Source organism: Eubalaena glacialis, chromosome 10 (assembly GCF_028564815.1).
Source record: "Eubalaena glacialis isolate mEubGla1 chromosome 10, mEubGla1.1.hap2.+ XY, whole genome shotgun sequence".
Classification (NCBI taxonomy): domain Eukaryota; kingdom Metazoa; phylum Chordata; class Mammalia; order Artiodactyla; family Balaenidae; genus Eubalaena; species Eubalaena glacialis.
In genome coordinates, this window is record NC_083725.1 from 8,572,303 (window position 1) to 8,585,063 (window position 12,761).

At 51.0% G+C, this 12,761-nt stretch overlaps 1 protein-coding gene across 5 annotated transcripts in view; it reads right to left on the reverse strand.

Annotated features, from left to right (window-relative positions):
- The window catches only part of PKNOX2 (PBX/knotted 1 homeobox 2), a 258,254-nt gene that overhangs the window by 40,096 nt on the left and 205,397 nt on the right, over positions 1-12,761 (reverse strand). For all 5 annotated transcript variants that reach the window (XM_061203226.1, XM_061203224.1, XM_061203225.1 and 2 more), the window contains one exon: positions 3,393-3,564. In XM_061203226.1, the coding sequence (XP_061059209.1) occupies positions 3,393-3,564 (172 nt within the window). The remainder of the gene's footprint in view (positions 1-3,392; positions 3,565-12,761) is intronic.

The following is a 12,761-nucleotide window of genomic DNA, read 5'->3' on the forward strand; positions in this document are numbered from 1 at the left end:
GCTGGGTGGGTGTGGGAATTGGAGTGAGGGTATCCCCGGGGGAGCATTCCAGCTTAGCCACCATGGGGGTGGAAAGCCACCCGCATGGCACTGAAATGGGGAGGTGGAGAGGGTCAGAGAGCGTGGGCACCAGGGGGAGAGATGCTGGTGGTACTCTGTATAAATGAGGCCCTCTGTTACCCCCCGGGAAGCAGAGAGGTGGGTGATGGCGTGCAAGGAGCCAGCAGACCTGGATGCTGACAAGTCACTGCCCTTCTCCAGACTCCAGTGTCCCCTCTATAAAATGCGTGTGCTGCTTTCCACGCTTGTGGTTTCCCCACCAGCGTTTTGTGATTCTAAGTTTCTTTTCGGGCAGCTGGCTAACCGGGAAGGGAGGTTCCCTCAGAAACCTATACTCTGGGAACTTCTCTGGTCTCTGAGCAGCTCTGGCAGAGCTTAGTAAGCAGTGCCCATGGGAACTCATCTGAGAGACCGTGGAGCGGGGCAGGTAGACACAGAGATTTGCTTGGACGAGAGGAGGGGACCAGCTGGAGGGGGAAGACCCGCGTGTCCGTGGTGGGCCTGGGGGAGCTGGGGAGGAGGCAGGACCCGAGCGCCCAGGGTGGGACAGAGTTCGGGGGATCCTAGTGTCCTCCTGACAATCCCATCTGTGAAAGTCAACATTCAAGGGCAAAGGAAAGCCGCCCTGACACACATATATATAAAAAATAAGTCTCTCAATTATCTCAGCTCATTTGCTTGGGGTCTCATTTTATGTCCCTGCTCCGCTGTGCAGTATATCTGTCCGGATAAAGAGTTACAGGCCGTTGGGCTACGTGTGTGGGGTTGTAAAAAATACAGATGCCAAATTAACTGGCTGTGGCACTTGGCAGCTGATTGAGCTGATAATGACGTGATCTGACCTTTTTCTAATTTCTAATTATGTGCATCTCGGCTGTGCTGGCTGCATGATTCTTGTTCTAATGATGGCTCCTGTGGTTGGCCTCTTCATCTCCCCGCTCCCGACACAGGACTACAAGTGGGGTGGCAAAGGGCGCTGCCTGACACCCTCCCCCCGCCCCATAAAGTTTCAGGCTTCCGGCCACACAGTCTCTCTGATGGCCTGGAGGTGAGGTGAGGTGGCTGGAATGCCTGGCTTTAGTGATACTGCATTTGACCTTAACCTTCTGGATGCCATGCATTTAGTTCCACAAGCCATCTCGTTAATATTTTATGACTGTCACAGGAGACAGGCGTATTGGCTCTATAGACGAGGAAACCGAGCTTCAAAGGAGTTGTCGTCAAAGTCACCCAGAGGGTGAGCTGTGTAGCTGGGCTGAGGTCCTTGGCTCCTTCAATGGTCTCCATTTAAATAATCGACCCATCCGTCAGTCACTGACTGTGGCTAACTGCTCTGGGTAAATCAGGTCCACATGAGGAGGTGGGCTGTCCAAGGCCTGCTCCACCAGGGGACCACTCCCAGCCCAGTCCTCTGAGCTAGAGGCCCAGGGAGCACCGGGGGTCTGGGGCCATTGGGGCAGCTCCTACCACATCCACGTCCCTAGGTCAGGTGTGGCACGTAGCAGACACTAATCAAGTTTTGTTGGATTAATGAAGAAATCTGAATCTTTGAGTGAACAGAACTCTGAGAGACCCAGGTAGTGTGGGCCAGGGGAGAACAGGGAGGCGGCCACACTTTTTGGTATTTTCCAGGCTCTGCTAGAATAAGAGGCTGTCCTCGGGGGGTCTTCTATAGCTCACCTGGCAGGTGGCAGTGGGCAAGGTCTGTGAGGTTTGTTTCCCCAGGACTCCTACCTCTGAAGGTTTAAATTCTTTCATATTACTCAGACTATTTTAGGTATTTCCTACCAATTTAGGCCTCAGTTTCTTTTGGGGTCAAGGGAGAGGAGTGCCCATTCCAGCTCCTGCAGAAATGGCTGCCTCATTTCCTGGCTCCATGGCTGCTGCGGGTGTAGCTTCTAAAGACCTGATTCACAATTGCGGTTCTGAGATTCTGAGCAACTGAACAGCAGGGCAGGGCCAGGCCAGCCTGCACTTACTACTGGACCAACTGGAGAACCTGCACGGGGACAGATCTCCTAGGGGACCTGAGGGACAGTGGTCTGGGCTCCCAGGAAGGATGTCTGCTCAATCCCAGCCAGGGGAGAGGGAGGGCCAGGCACAAGCAGAGGTGGATTTGCGGCTCCCAGAAACCTGCACTAACGCTCCTGACCCCGGTCAGGTGCTTATCCTCTGTCCTCTAAACACATCATAACACTTCACAAATTTCCAGGCCAGGCTGGGGGGCTCTCCTGGCCTCCATAAAGTGGCATAATCAACTCTTGAGAGAAGCAGTGGGGTGGATAATTCACAACACAGAATAATACCCAAGTCATTTAAATCTGTTCTGCCGGTGCACTGTGTATGTGTGTCTTTCTTCCTTCCTTTTTGGAGTCACATTTGCTTTTCTAATTCTGCTTGCCTTTTGGGAGTAGGTACTAACTAAACTCTGACTGCAAGAGGTCAGTGCTATAATCAATCAATTTGTGGAAGAGAGTTTTTCAGAGTTTCCAAATTCACCGTGCATCATCTGGGTAATCCACCCACAGAAAAATCAAGAGCTGTGGTTAATAATCCCAGGATGACCGCTGTCATGATGAACAAACAGAGCAGCCTCTCTACAGCTCTCTTTCTCAACAGGATTCCCAGGGCTAGATGAGAATTTCAGGTATCATCTAATCTAGTGATTACCAAGCCTTATTGAAGATTGCAGCTGTCTGGGAAACCTTTCAAAATGTACCTTCACAGGTCCCACCAAACTTACTGAATCACGGTTTCCAGGTGGTGGGCCCCAGGACCGTGTACTTTTTAAAGCTGTAGTGATGATGTGGATGACAAGCTAGGTTTGGGAGCCTGATCCACTGCGTCCCCCTAAATGGGCAGGACATCTGCTGATCTTCTCAGTGTGACTATGTTTCCAGTCTTCCTACCCACTCATCTGCTTGACTGTGCCTGTCATCCTCACCCTCCACACTGTAGCACATGGCCACCAGCTCCTCTCTGGGCAGCCCAAGACAGATTTACCAGCGTGCCAGGACTCTAGCTCTTGGAACAGCTACACCAGACATTCTGGGTGCTATGACCCTCCTTTCCTCCCATCTGCACTGCAAGGGGGTTGTAGGTGAGGAGGTGTCACAGGGGCAGAGGAGGGGAGAGCTTCGGCAGCAACACCTTTGCATGCAACTCTTGGTTTAAGGTTCTCAGGCGCTAGAAGGGTACACCTAGTGCCTGCCCACAGGGGGCATGCGAATTTCTTTGTTGAATACATGAATGAAAGGATCACTTCTAGGGCATCTGGAGGGGATCAGAAGGGAGGAGGACCCTAGCCAGGGCAGGGGTTGGAGGGTCTTTACCAGATTGTCCAGCTCTGGGTCATCGCTGAAGAAGGGTTTGTGCTCCTGTTCCTGCTGGTGGACAAAGTTCTCGATGTCCACATCAAAGCTGGCGGAGGTGATGCACTCAGAGCCCTGGGTGGCCTGTTCACATTTCTCAAACAGCAGCGTCAGGAGCGGGAAAAGAGGGTGCCTGCGGGGACATCAAGAGCTCACACATGCGCACTCAGAGACTTGCTGCCGTCGGGGCTCAGAAGCCACCAGGGTCCCTTCCCACTTTGCCGTCACTTCTTCTCCCAGGGTCCCATTCCCTGAGAAAGGCCCCAGTCCCCATGGTCAGCCTAGATGGCAGCATTTCACGCCCTGGCACAGAGAATTCAGTCTCCTGATTCCTGGGGCCTCAGAGGCTTCTGTTCCTCCCCACCAGGGGCCTAACTTTTCTCTTTGTCCAGATAAACTGCACAGATATTTGATGAGGGATGCTGGGTATAACCCTTCACAGAAGTAGGTGTCCATTTCTGGCTCAATGTCAATCTGGGAAGGAAATATGGGAAGTGTCCAGAAAAGTCCTGGATGTGAACATTCGTGGTTGATCACACACCCACCCTTGGCTGCGTGGAGCCAGCCGAGGGCAGCACCTGTGTGTCTGCAAGTGTACGTGGAGGGGTGTGGACCTGAGTACTCGTCACACGTGGTGGGCAGAAGTCTCCACCTGTCCTGCATCTGTTGGCCGACTCAGTTTAGGTCAGACACCCCAGTCACACGTGTAACACCTCCCTACACGTTTCTATCATCACACACTTAGCACAACTGTAATTAAACAATTATTTGCATTATTATTTGTCCAGTGTTTTCCTCCAAGACTGTCTTTGTCTCAATGATCATTGTATCCTTAGGACCTTGCCCTGATGCTGACAGCAGGCACTTAATAAATATTCGGTGACTGACAATGAACCAGTGAATGATGAATATGTGAGTGAGTGTGCGCAGGTGTGTGATGGGTCTATGATGGATGGATGCAAGCTGAAGTGCTTACCTCGCTACTCTATGGGTCTTGGCTTCGACATCACACACTCTGGGAAGGTTCCCTGACTGCCCCTCCCCTCAACCTATGCCAACGGCTCCCTGGGTTGTTTGCTTTACCACATGCCTCCCTCACTAGACTCTCAGCTACATGAGGGCAAGAAGCAAGCCCACCTTATTCCTCACTGTCTGCCCAGAGTCTAGCAGTGGCATGTGGATCCTAATAAATCTTTGTTGAATATATATGTTAGGTGTGTGACCCCATTTGCATATATAAGCGCATCTCGTTCTCATTTCTCTGCAGCATGAGTGAACAGCTATGTCTTCACACCCAGCACGTGCACATGTGTTTACATGGGTATTGACACTGGACTCTGGAGACCCATTCCCTCCCACCATGGTTCCCAAAAAGCAACGGCACATCTCTCTCTTGTTGCTCACCTCAGTGCCCTGGAACCACAAAATCTAGCTCCTTTCTTTTTGAGTAAGCTCTGCGTGCTGGGAGAGGAGAGAGTATGTATGTTGGGTCTGGTAGCCAGGCTTCTGCCAATGGGGATGTTGTAGCAAGCACTGCCCAACAGAACTTCTTGAGGTGATGGAGACATTCTACAATCTCTGCTGTCCAATATGGTAGCCACTAACTTCATGAGGCCAATGGACATTTAAAATACGGCTGTTTTTGAATTATGGTTTTCTCAGGGTATATGCCCAGTAGTGGGATTGCTGGGTCATATGGTAATTCTATTTTTAGTTTTTTAAAGAACCTCCATGGTGGATGGACCTAGAGTCTGTCATACAGAGTGAAGTAAGTCAGAAAGAGAAAAACAAATACCGTATGCTAATGCAAACATATGGAATCTAAAAAAGAAAAAAATGGTACTGATGAACCTAGTGGCAGGGCAGGAATAAAGACGCAGACATAGAGAATGGACTTGAGGACATGGTGGGGGAGGGGTAAGCTGGGACGAAGTGAGAGAGTGGCATGGACATATATACACTATCAAATGTAAAACAGATAGCTAGTGGGAAGCAGCCGCATAGCACAGGGAGATCAGCTCGGTGCTCTGTGACCACCTAGAGGCGTGGGATAGGGAGGGCGGGTGGGAGGGAGACGCAAGAGGGAGGAGATATGGGGATATATGTATATGTATAGCTGATTCACTTTGTTGTACAACAGAAACCAACACAGTATTGTGAAGCAATTACACTGCAATAAAGATCCATTAAAAAATAAACAAAGTATGGCTTTTGTGTCTAGGACACTGAATTTTTTATTTTGTCTAATTTTAACTAATTTTAATTTAGATAGCAACATGTGGCTAGTGGCTACCATATTGGAAAGCACAGTAAGTCCTGAAAATGAAAACAGATCATGTTTCTTCCCTCCAGCACGCTATGATTAAACATGCCGAGAAGAACTGAACATTCAGCCTACATAGTGTTTGTAGGCTGATGGGGGACCCCTGTGAGCCTGTCCCATCCTGGGATTCTAATAATTCTGGGCAGAAAGGCAGAAGGTGCTGAGACCCATCCACACTCAAACCTATACCTACTGGTCATTCTACTCAAGCTCGGGGGCAGCGGGGGCTGAGAGGAGATGAATTCCTGCCACAGATGAGCTGCGTGGCTTAGCAAAGCTGTCTCTAGACACTATCTCCCCGACCCTTGTTTTGGGAGCTGATGCGTAAATAGCTGGGCTCCAAGGCTGCAGGCTGGGTCACAGTCTGGAGGAAAAAAGGGTCAATATCTGAGGGTAGCCCATCTGCAGCCCCAAATTGCTAGAAGAGCTATTCAGCCCCCTCAGGAAGCTGGTGGGAAAACAATGGGTTCGCTCAGCCATCCGCTGAAGACAAAGAGAAAACCAGGTGAAGGGGTTAAACTCCAGTATAAGTCTTCATTTGCAGCCACTAATACCGCAGCATATTATAGTCTAATCTAACCTGATCCCAGTTTAATGCAAGATTCTCCTGGCCCTGAGTGGAATACCAAAGAAAGCCTTCATGGCTGTGATTTAAGCAGAGGCCTGCAGTGGTTTAGCTGAGGGACATGAAAGGCAAATTCCAGACGGTGTGATGAATTATCGCGCCTTATGAGCCTTCCTACTCTCAGCAGATGCCTGCTGCCATTTAAACAGCCACTAGATCAATTAGGAGTGAAAGGCACAAATCGACTCTGTACAAGGGCACTAAATTACCAGGAACTAATAATCCGCAGCATCGTGCCAGGTGGTGGGGGGCGCAGCCCCCGCCCCATCCCCACGGTGGCCGCCGGTCACTGCATGTCCCTCCCTCACCGGCTGGAGGCAGGGTGGGCAGCTGCTGATGGTGTGTGGGTGTGCCGGTGCACGTGTGTGCACCTGGGTTGAATGTAGGCTGTCAACGAGAGCAAGTGTGAGTGTTGTGTAAGTGCGTTGTCCTAGGTGTTTTTATTGCGTGTGCACACATGGTGTTATGTCTCTGCGGTACTATGCACATATGGGTTGTGTGTATGGAGCTGGGGTGCAGAGTTTGTGTGCTGTGAATACAGGGTGCCTATGCCCTCTATTGTATGCGGTGTGTGTGCAGGGCTACGTGTTATCTGTATGCAATGCGTGTGCGAGCATCATGTGTTTTGTGTACACAGCGTGCGTGGCATGTGGGGTGGGGAGGAGGGAGCTGTCGGTGACTGCGTCTCCCAGCTACCAGCCCTGGAGTTGGGCTGGGGGGAGGAGGGTGAGCTCCTCTGCCACTGTCCTGGCCTCTGCAGGGAGGAGAGTGATCAGGGAGGGCCTCTCTGAGGAGGTGACATTTGAGTTAAGCCTGGAAGGACGAGGAGGCAGTCAGGCAAAGGTCTGAGGGAAGGGCATGCCAAGCAGGGGAAAACGCAAAGCACTTCAGAGAGAAATGAGCTTGGCATGTTTCTGGAACAAAATCCAGGCGCTTGTGGCTGGAGCAAGGTAGGTGAATGGAGGGAGATGAAGTCGAAGAGGTGAGCAGCAGTCAGATCCGAGGTCTCGCACAGAGCGGGCTTTTGGGGACTGGGGTGGAGGCACTGTCCCCTCCACTGGGGGACAGCGTGCACCTTCCAGGCAGAGCTCTAGCATTGGTCCATTTTATAAACCTCTCCCCTGCAGGTGTCAGATCTCCCCTGTGTGTGTGTGTGTGTGTGTGTGTGTGTGTGCGCGCGCGCGTGAGACGAGGGCATATCTGGGGGTGTTTTCTATGGCTTCTGCCATCTCTCAGTAGAAGAAAACGTGCTTTCCATCTTCTCCCCCAAGTTAAGCAAGGACCCGTGGAGCCCAGAACAGGCCTCCTGGTTGCTGCCAGGCCCCTCTCCCCAGCCCCTCCCTGCCTGAGCTGCACTATCAGTTCCCAAATCCTCCCATCATACCCCCCCCTCCCCAGGCTCCTGCCTCTGGTTCCACCCACCCTGATCCCTGGAGCCCTGAGCCCAGGAGTTCGGATGACATCTGTGCTCACCCACAGCTTTTCATATGAACCACAGCCAGGGTTGGTAGGGCTGCCTGTGGCTCCCGTGCTCTATCCACCTGCATCTCTCGATCACCCTGACCGCTACCTGCTACCTCAAGTGTGGGGACTGCTGACATGCTCTGTACCACCCCTGAGAAACAGGCTCAGTTTCCCAGTGACTCAGCTGGGTTCTGTGGCTGCAGTGATGCTATGGCCTTCTTTAAGGCTGTTCCCGGCCCAGTTCCCAGCCCCTTCCCCAGTTGCCCATCCTACACCTGCCTAAGCGTTGACCTATATTTTAAGCTATCCTCCCACATCACCCCATAAGACTGGGGAAGAGGCTGGAAGCCACCTTCAAGGAGTCCTTTCCAGCAGCCTCCACTGCGGGCCTGGGGTGGGGTGGGGTGACTAGGGCAGGGACCAGGAGGGCTGGGCACTTTACCCTCCCGGGACATGAATGCCCTTGTCTGAGCCAGGCAGGGGATGGGAAGGGGGATTTCTGGTCATGTGTGGGCTACTGGTCCTGTCATTCTTGACCTTCCCTGAGCTTCAGTCTGTCCAACTAGAAAATGGGTTTTAAGGAGTTCCTCTTCCCGCTGTCCAGATCTCTCCCACCGTGGAACAGTACCCTTCAGAGACCGGAAGCAGAAACGTGGAAACTCGGTCCCCAGTGCCTGGACGATGATGGACGAGATGTGAAAGATGGCCATTAGCCTTTATTTCCAGAGAGCCGAGGACGTCTGACCTCCAGAAGAGCTCGCCTTCTCCCTCCCCAATCTTTCTCCACACTTTTCCCTGTGTCGCCTCCCACCTGGCCGCCCCCTCCACCCCAATCTCTCTCTTTTATTTATTTTTATTTTTTTGAATTTTATTTTATTTATTTTTTATACAGCAGGTTATTAGTTATCTATTTTATACATCTTAGGGTATATATGTCAATCCCAATCTCTCAGTTCATCCCACCACCGACCCCCCTGCCACCTTCCCCCCCCCCCCAATCTCTCTTAAGCCGTTCAAAATTTGGAGAAAATAAATCTCACTGCACTAATTCAGGGAGAGTTTGAGCCTCGTTGGTACAGAACAAATAAAAGGAGTGAACTGGCATGACATTTTACTGCAGAAGAGAGGTCGTTTCCAGCCACTAATAGAAAGGATCTGACACAGACTAATAAAGAGAAATGAATTTCTCTAATGGCCTCATTTATCACATTCAGCACTGTGCCTCTGCCTGGGTGCTGGGAGGGCGGGCTGCCCCGAGTGCGGACAGCGCCAGGAGCGGGGGACGAGAGAGGACCTCAAGTAAGATTTTATTATATCTTGTTTTCTTTTCGGAGTCCTCACCCCCAGCCCCACCCTCATCACCTCTCCCCAGGAGCATCTGAACCAAAAGCAAGCTCAAGATATGCAGTTCTTGTTAACGATCCAGAGAAATAAAGAACCCCTCTCCACAGAATTGCAGTCTTGTGCTAGCTTAAGAAGGTGATTAAACCGGATGTGTTGATTTCTACAGGGGTTTAAGCTATCGTTTGGTTTTATTACTTCTGACATTTCTGCCTTCGTTGTTTTCTGCATCACCCAAATTCACGGGCCTAAAATGCCCAGTCTGGGGCCAGGGTGCGTAGGGCTGCCTCTGGGAACACCCCAAAGAGCCTGGGCCTAAACAGGGCAGGATTTTGGCTGAAGCCCTTTGCAGAGGTGAATGTCACCCTCTCTCCAGCAGCAGTGAGGCTGAGACCCCTCGCGGAAGCCCCAGATCTTCTTGAGGGCAAAGCGATCAGGGCCCCCCTCATCCCCCCACCCACACACACATTTCTGGTGAGGCTTCTGAGAGCGTCCTCAGGCAGGTGAGCTTCAGCGCCTTCCATTTTATTCCTCCCTCTTTCAAGACAGATGTGCTTACTGCAGATGGCCCAGTAGGTTTCCCTAACATTTTCGAAGACCTCTTGGGATGGAGACCATAACTTCCTTGGTAATTTTTACACTCGTATCTAACTGCAAGTTCCCCTATAAGGCTGAAGCTCATTTCCTTTTGCTAAAAGGACTCAAAAGAAGACAAGTGGACTTTGTTCTGTTTCCCTTCGTTCCTCCTTGGACAACCTGGGTTAAGAAAAACGTTTTTTTTTAACATTTCTTTCTGCTCATAGGGCCATAAACAGAGAAGCAGAGATAGGAAAAAGAAAGAATGCCAAAATATAGAGCTTCAACAGACAACAAACAAGGACCTACAGTACAGCATAGGGAACTATACTCAATATTTTGTAATAATCTATAAGGAAAAGAATCTGAAAAAGAATATATAAAGCTTATATATATATATATATATAAAACTTAATCACTGTGCTGTACACCTGAAACTAACACAACATTGTAAATCAACTATACTTCAATTAAAAAAAAAATTTTTTTTTTTAATAGCGCTTCAGAGAGGCTATAACGCAAAGAACACAAGAAACAGGGAACAGATATGAAGAGAGAAACAGAGCCCCACAGACTGGGGTTGGGGGGTGGCGATGACAGTCACACGCAGGGGGGGGGGACATTAGTGTTGAGCTCCCTTTCTGGGTGATAAACCTTGTGATTCACAGTCATGCCACTCTGTCACTTCTGAGCCTCTCAGCCATCCCTCCCTTTGTGACCTTGGCCAGAACTGCAGACCTCAATTATGGGTCCAGCCAAGTGTGTGGCAGCCTGCCGGGCTGTCCACCGCCTCTCCCTGTGACTGACCTTGGAGCCCCCAGGCCTGTCCTGTACCTCCCTTCACAGCCCAGTGTCAGCGCTCACCACCCCCTGAGGCTTGGCTGCCTCCTCCAATGGGGACGGGGTGGGGTGTCAGAGCCTTTGGCCCTTCCTAGCTGGGATGAGAGTGGACGGTCCAGAGGAGGGAATGTATAGTAGGAAAGGAAAATTTCTGGATGGAGGTTTTTGGTGATGAGGCAGTGGGACCAGAGCCTGGCCAGGGTCAGACCTCTGCAGAGGACATTAGCCACTGGCCAGTGAGGTGGGGGTGAAGGGGGTCAAGCAGCGACCCAACCTGGTCTCCACGGACACACACAGCGGAGGTGTCAAGTTGTCAAAGGCCCACCACCCTAGAAACCCTACCCGGGGGGCTGGCATTGTAACCCTTTATTTCTAGTGCCCCAGGTCAGGTCACTGAGATCACAGAATCAGAGACAATACCCTGGAGGCACCTTGCAGGACGACTCCTGCCCCTTTCCTGGGCATCTTTTCATGGCCAGAAGGCCCATTGCAAGTAGTCATTCTGAGAACTACAGTGAAATCTCTCCTGGATGCTGATAAAATAGAGTCAACATCATCAGAGCACACCCACGGTGCTTCACAGTATGGCCTCAGCTTTCTTTTCAGTATTTCTCCTGGATAGACTCAGTGGAGAACATGGTGGTTGAACAGACAGCAGGTGGCCCCGGGCCCCTTGCCCCTTCACCACCCGCGTCACTAGCTCAGGCAAACCGGGCTGTTGTGCTCCTGCTCTTCCTTCCACCTGAGATTCCTGTTCCTATGTCTCTCCCTGTCCCTCCTAATAATCTCCAGAATCCAGCTCAAAATGCCATCCTTTCTACCAAGATTGGTCTCTCCAGCAAGAGAAATCGGTGCCTCTTCTGAGCCACGACAGGACATGCTTGGGGGGTCTCTACCATGACCTCACTCACAATTTCGGTGGGCTGGGTGGTCTGACACAAGGATAGACTTCGGAGACAGATAATTAATTGTGTGACTCTGGGGCAAGTTACTGAATTTCTCTGAGCCTCAGTTTCCTCTTTTATAAAATAGGGATAACGCCACCTACCACAGAGGTTATTGTTAAGAGTTACATGAAGGAACATGTAGAGTGCCTGGCACTTAGTAAGCTGTCAATTAATGCTTGTTCCATTTCCCTGGAATGGCATGGGGGCACCTCTTTTTATTCAGAACAACATCGACACTATCCACTCCAATAAATGTATGATCCCATCTCTACTGACTCATTTGGCAGGGAAACAAGCCCACATGCCAATTCAAACAGAGGCACAGAAAGAGGAGGAGGAGGAGAGGCAAAGTACAACTTACTAGAACTCGGAACCCCAGTTTTGAAACCAAAAATCACCGCCAGTAAGAATTTATTTTTATTTCCCATAGGACAATTATTAAATTCTATTGACTACAGTTGTTTGTGCACAGATCTGTCTTCCTCACTACATTGGGAGCTTCTCTGGTCCACGAACTTGTCTTACCTCTGAATTCCCAGCACAGTGCCTGGCACAGAGCAGAGGATCAATAAATATTTGGAGGATCAATGAATGGGAACAAATGAATGAACGAAGCGAGCACTGACAGCAGGTGGAGATTCTGAGACACAAGCCTAAAGTTCTTTCAGGCTCGGAATCCACTCCCCTGCGGTACCCAGGTCAGCTACAGCCATCTGGCAGCTTCTAGCCACAGTTACTACAAACGGCCCCGTCTTCTCTGGGCTCTGCTGGGTGTGTGGGGTGAGGGCTGGGAGGGTCTCGGGGCAGAGGAGTAAGTGTGAAGGAAGCGCTCGGCCAGCCCTCCTCTCCTCCCCTCAAAGGCACCAGATGGAGAGAGCAGAGTGGGGTGGGGGAGACCAAGCCAGCAGCTCCTGGTTGGATGTATTTTTACTTCAGGTGTGACGTTGAAACCATGCGGGTGTATTTTTAGTCCTGCCCAGTGGGCGGTGTGTTCGCCTGGGTTGCCTTGGAGAGGACTTCTTCTTGTTGCTAAATTGGAATTGCATCTGCTGGGTTCCTGGGCTCCAACCAGCTCTCTTCCCCCAGGTGGGTGGACAGGTCCATCCCTGGTGAGTGTGGGGCTCAGGGGAGGCCGCAGTCTGCTTTGTCCCCATCCCTTCACACACACACACACACACTCACACACTCACACACACTCACACACACTCACACCC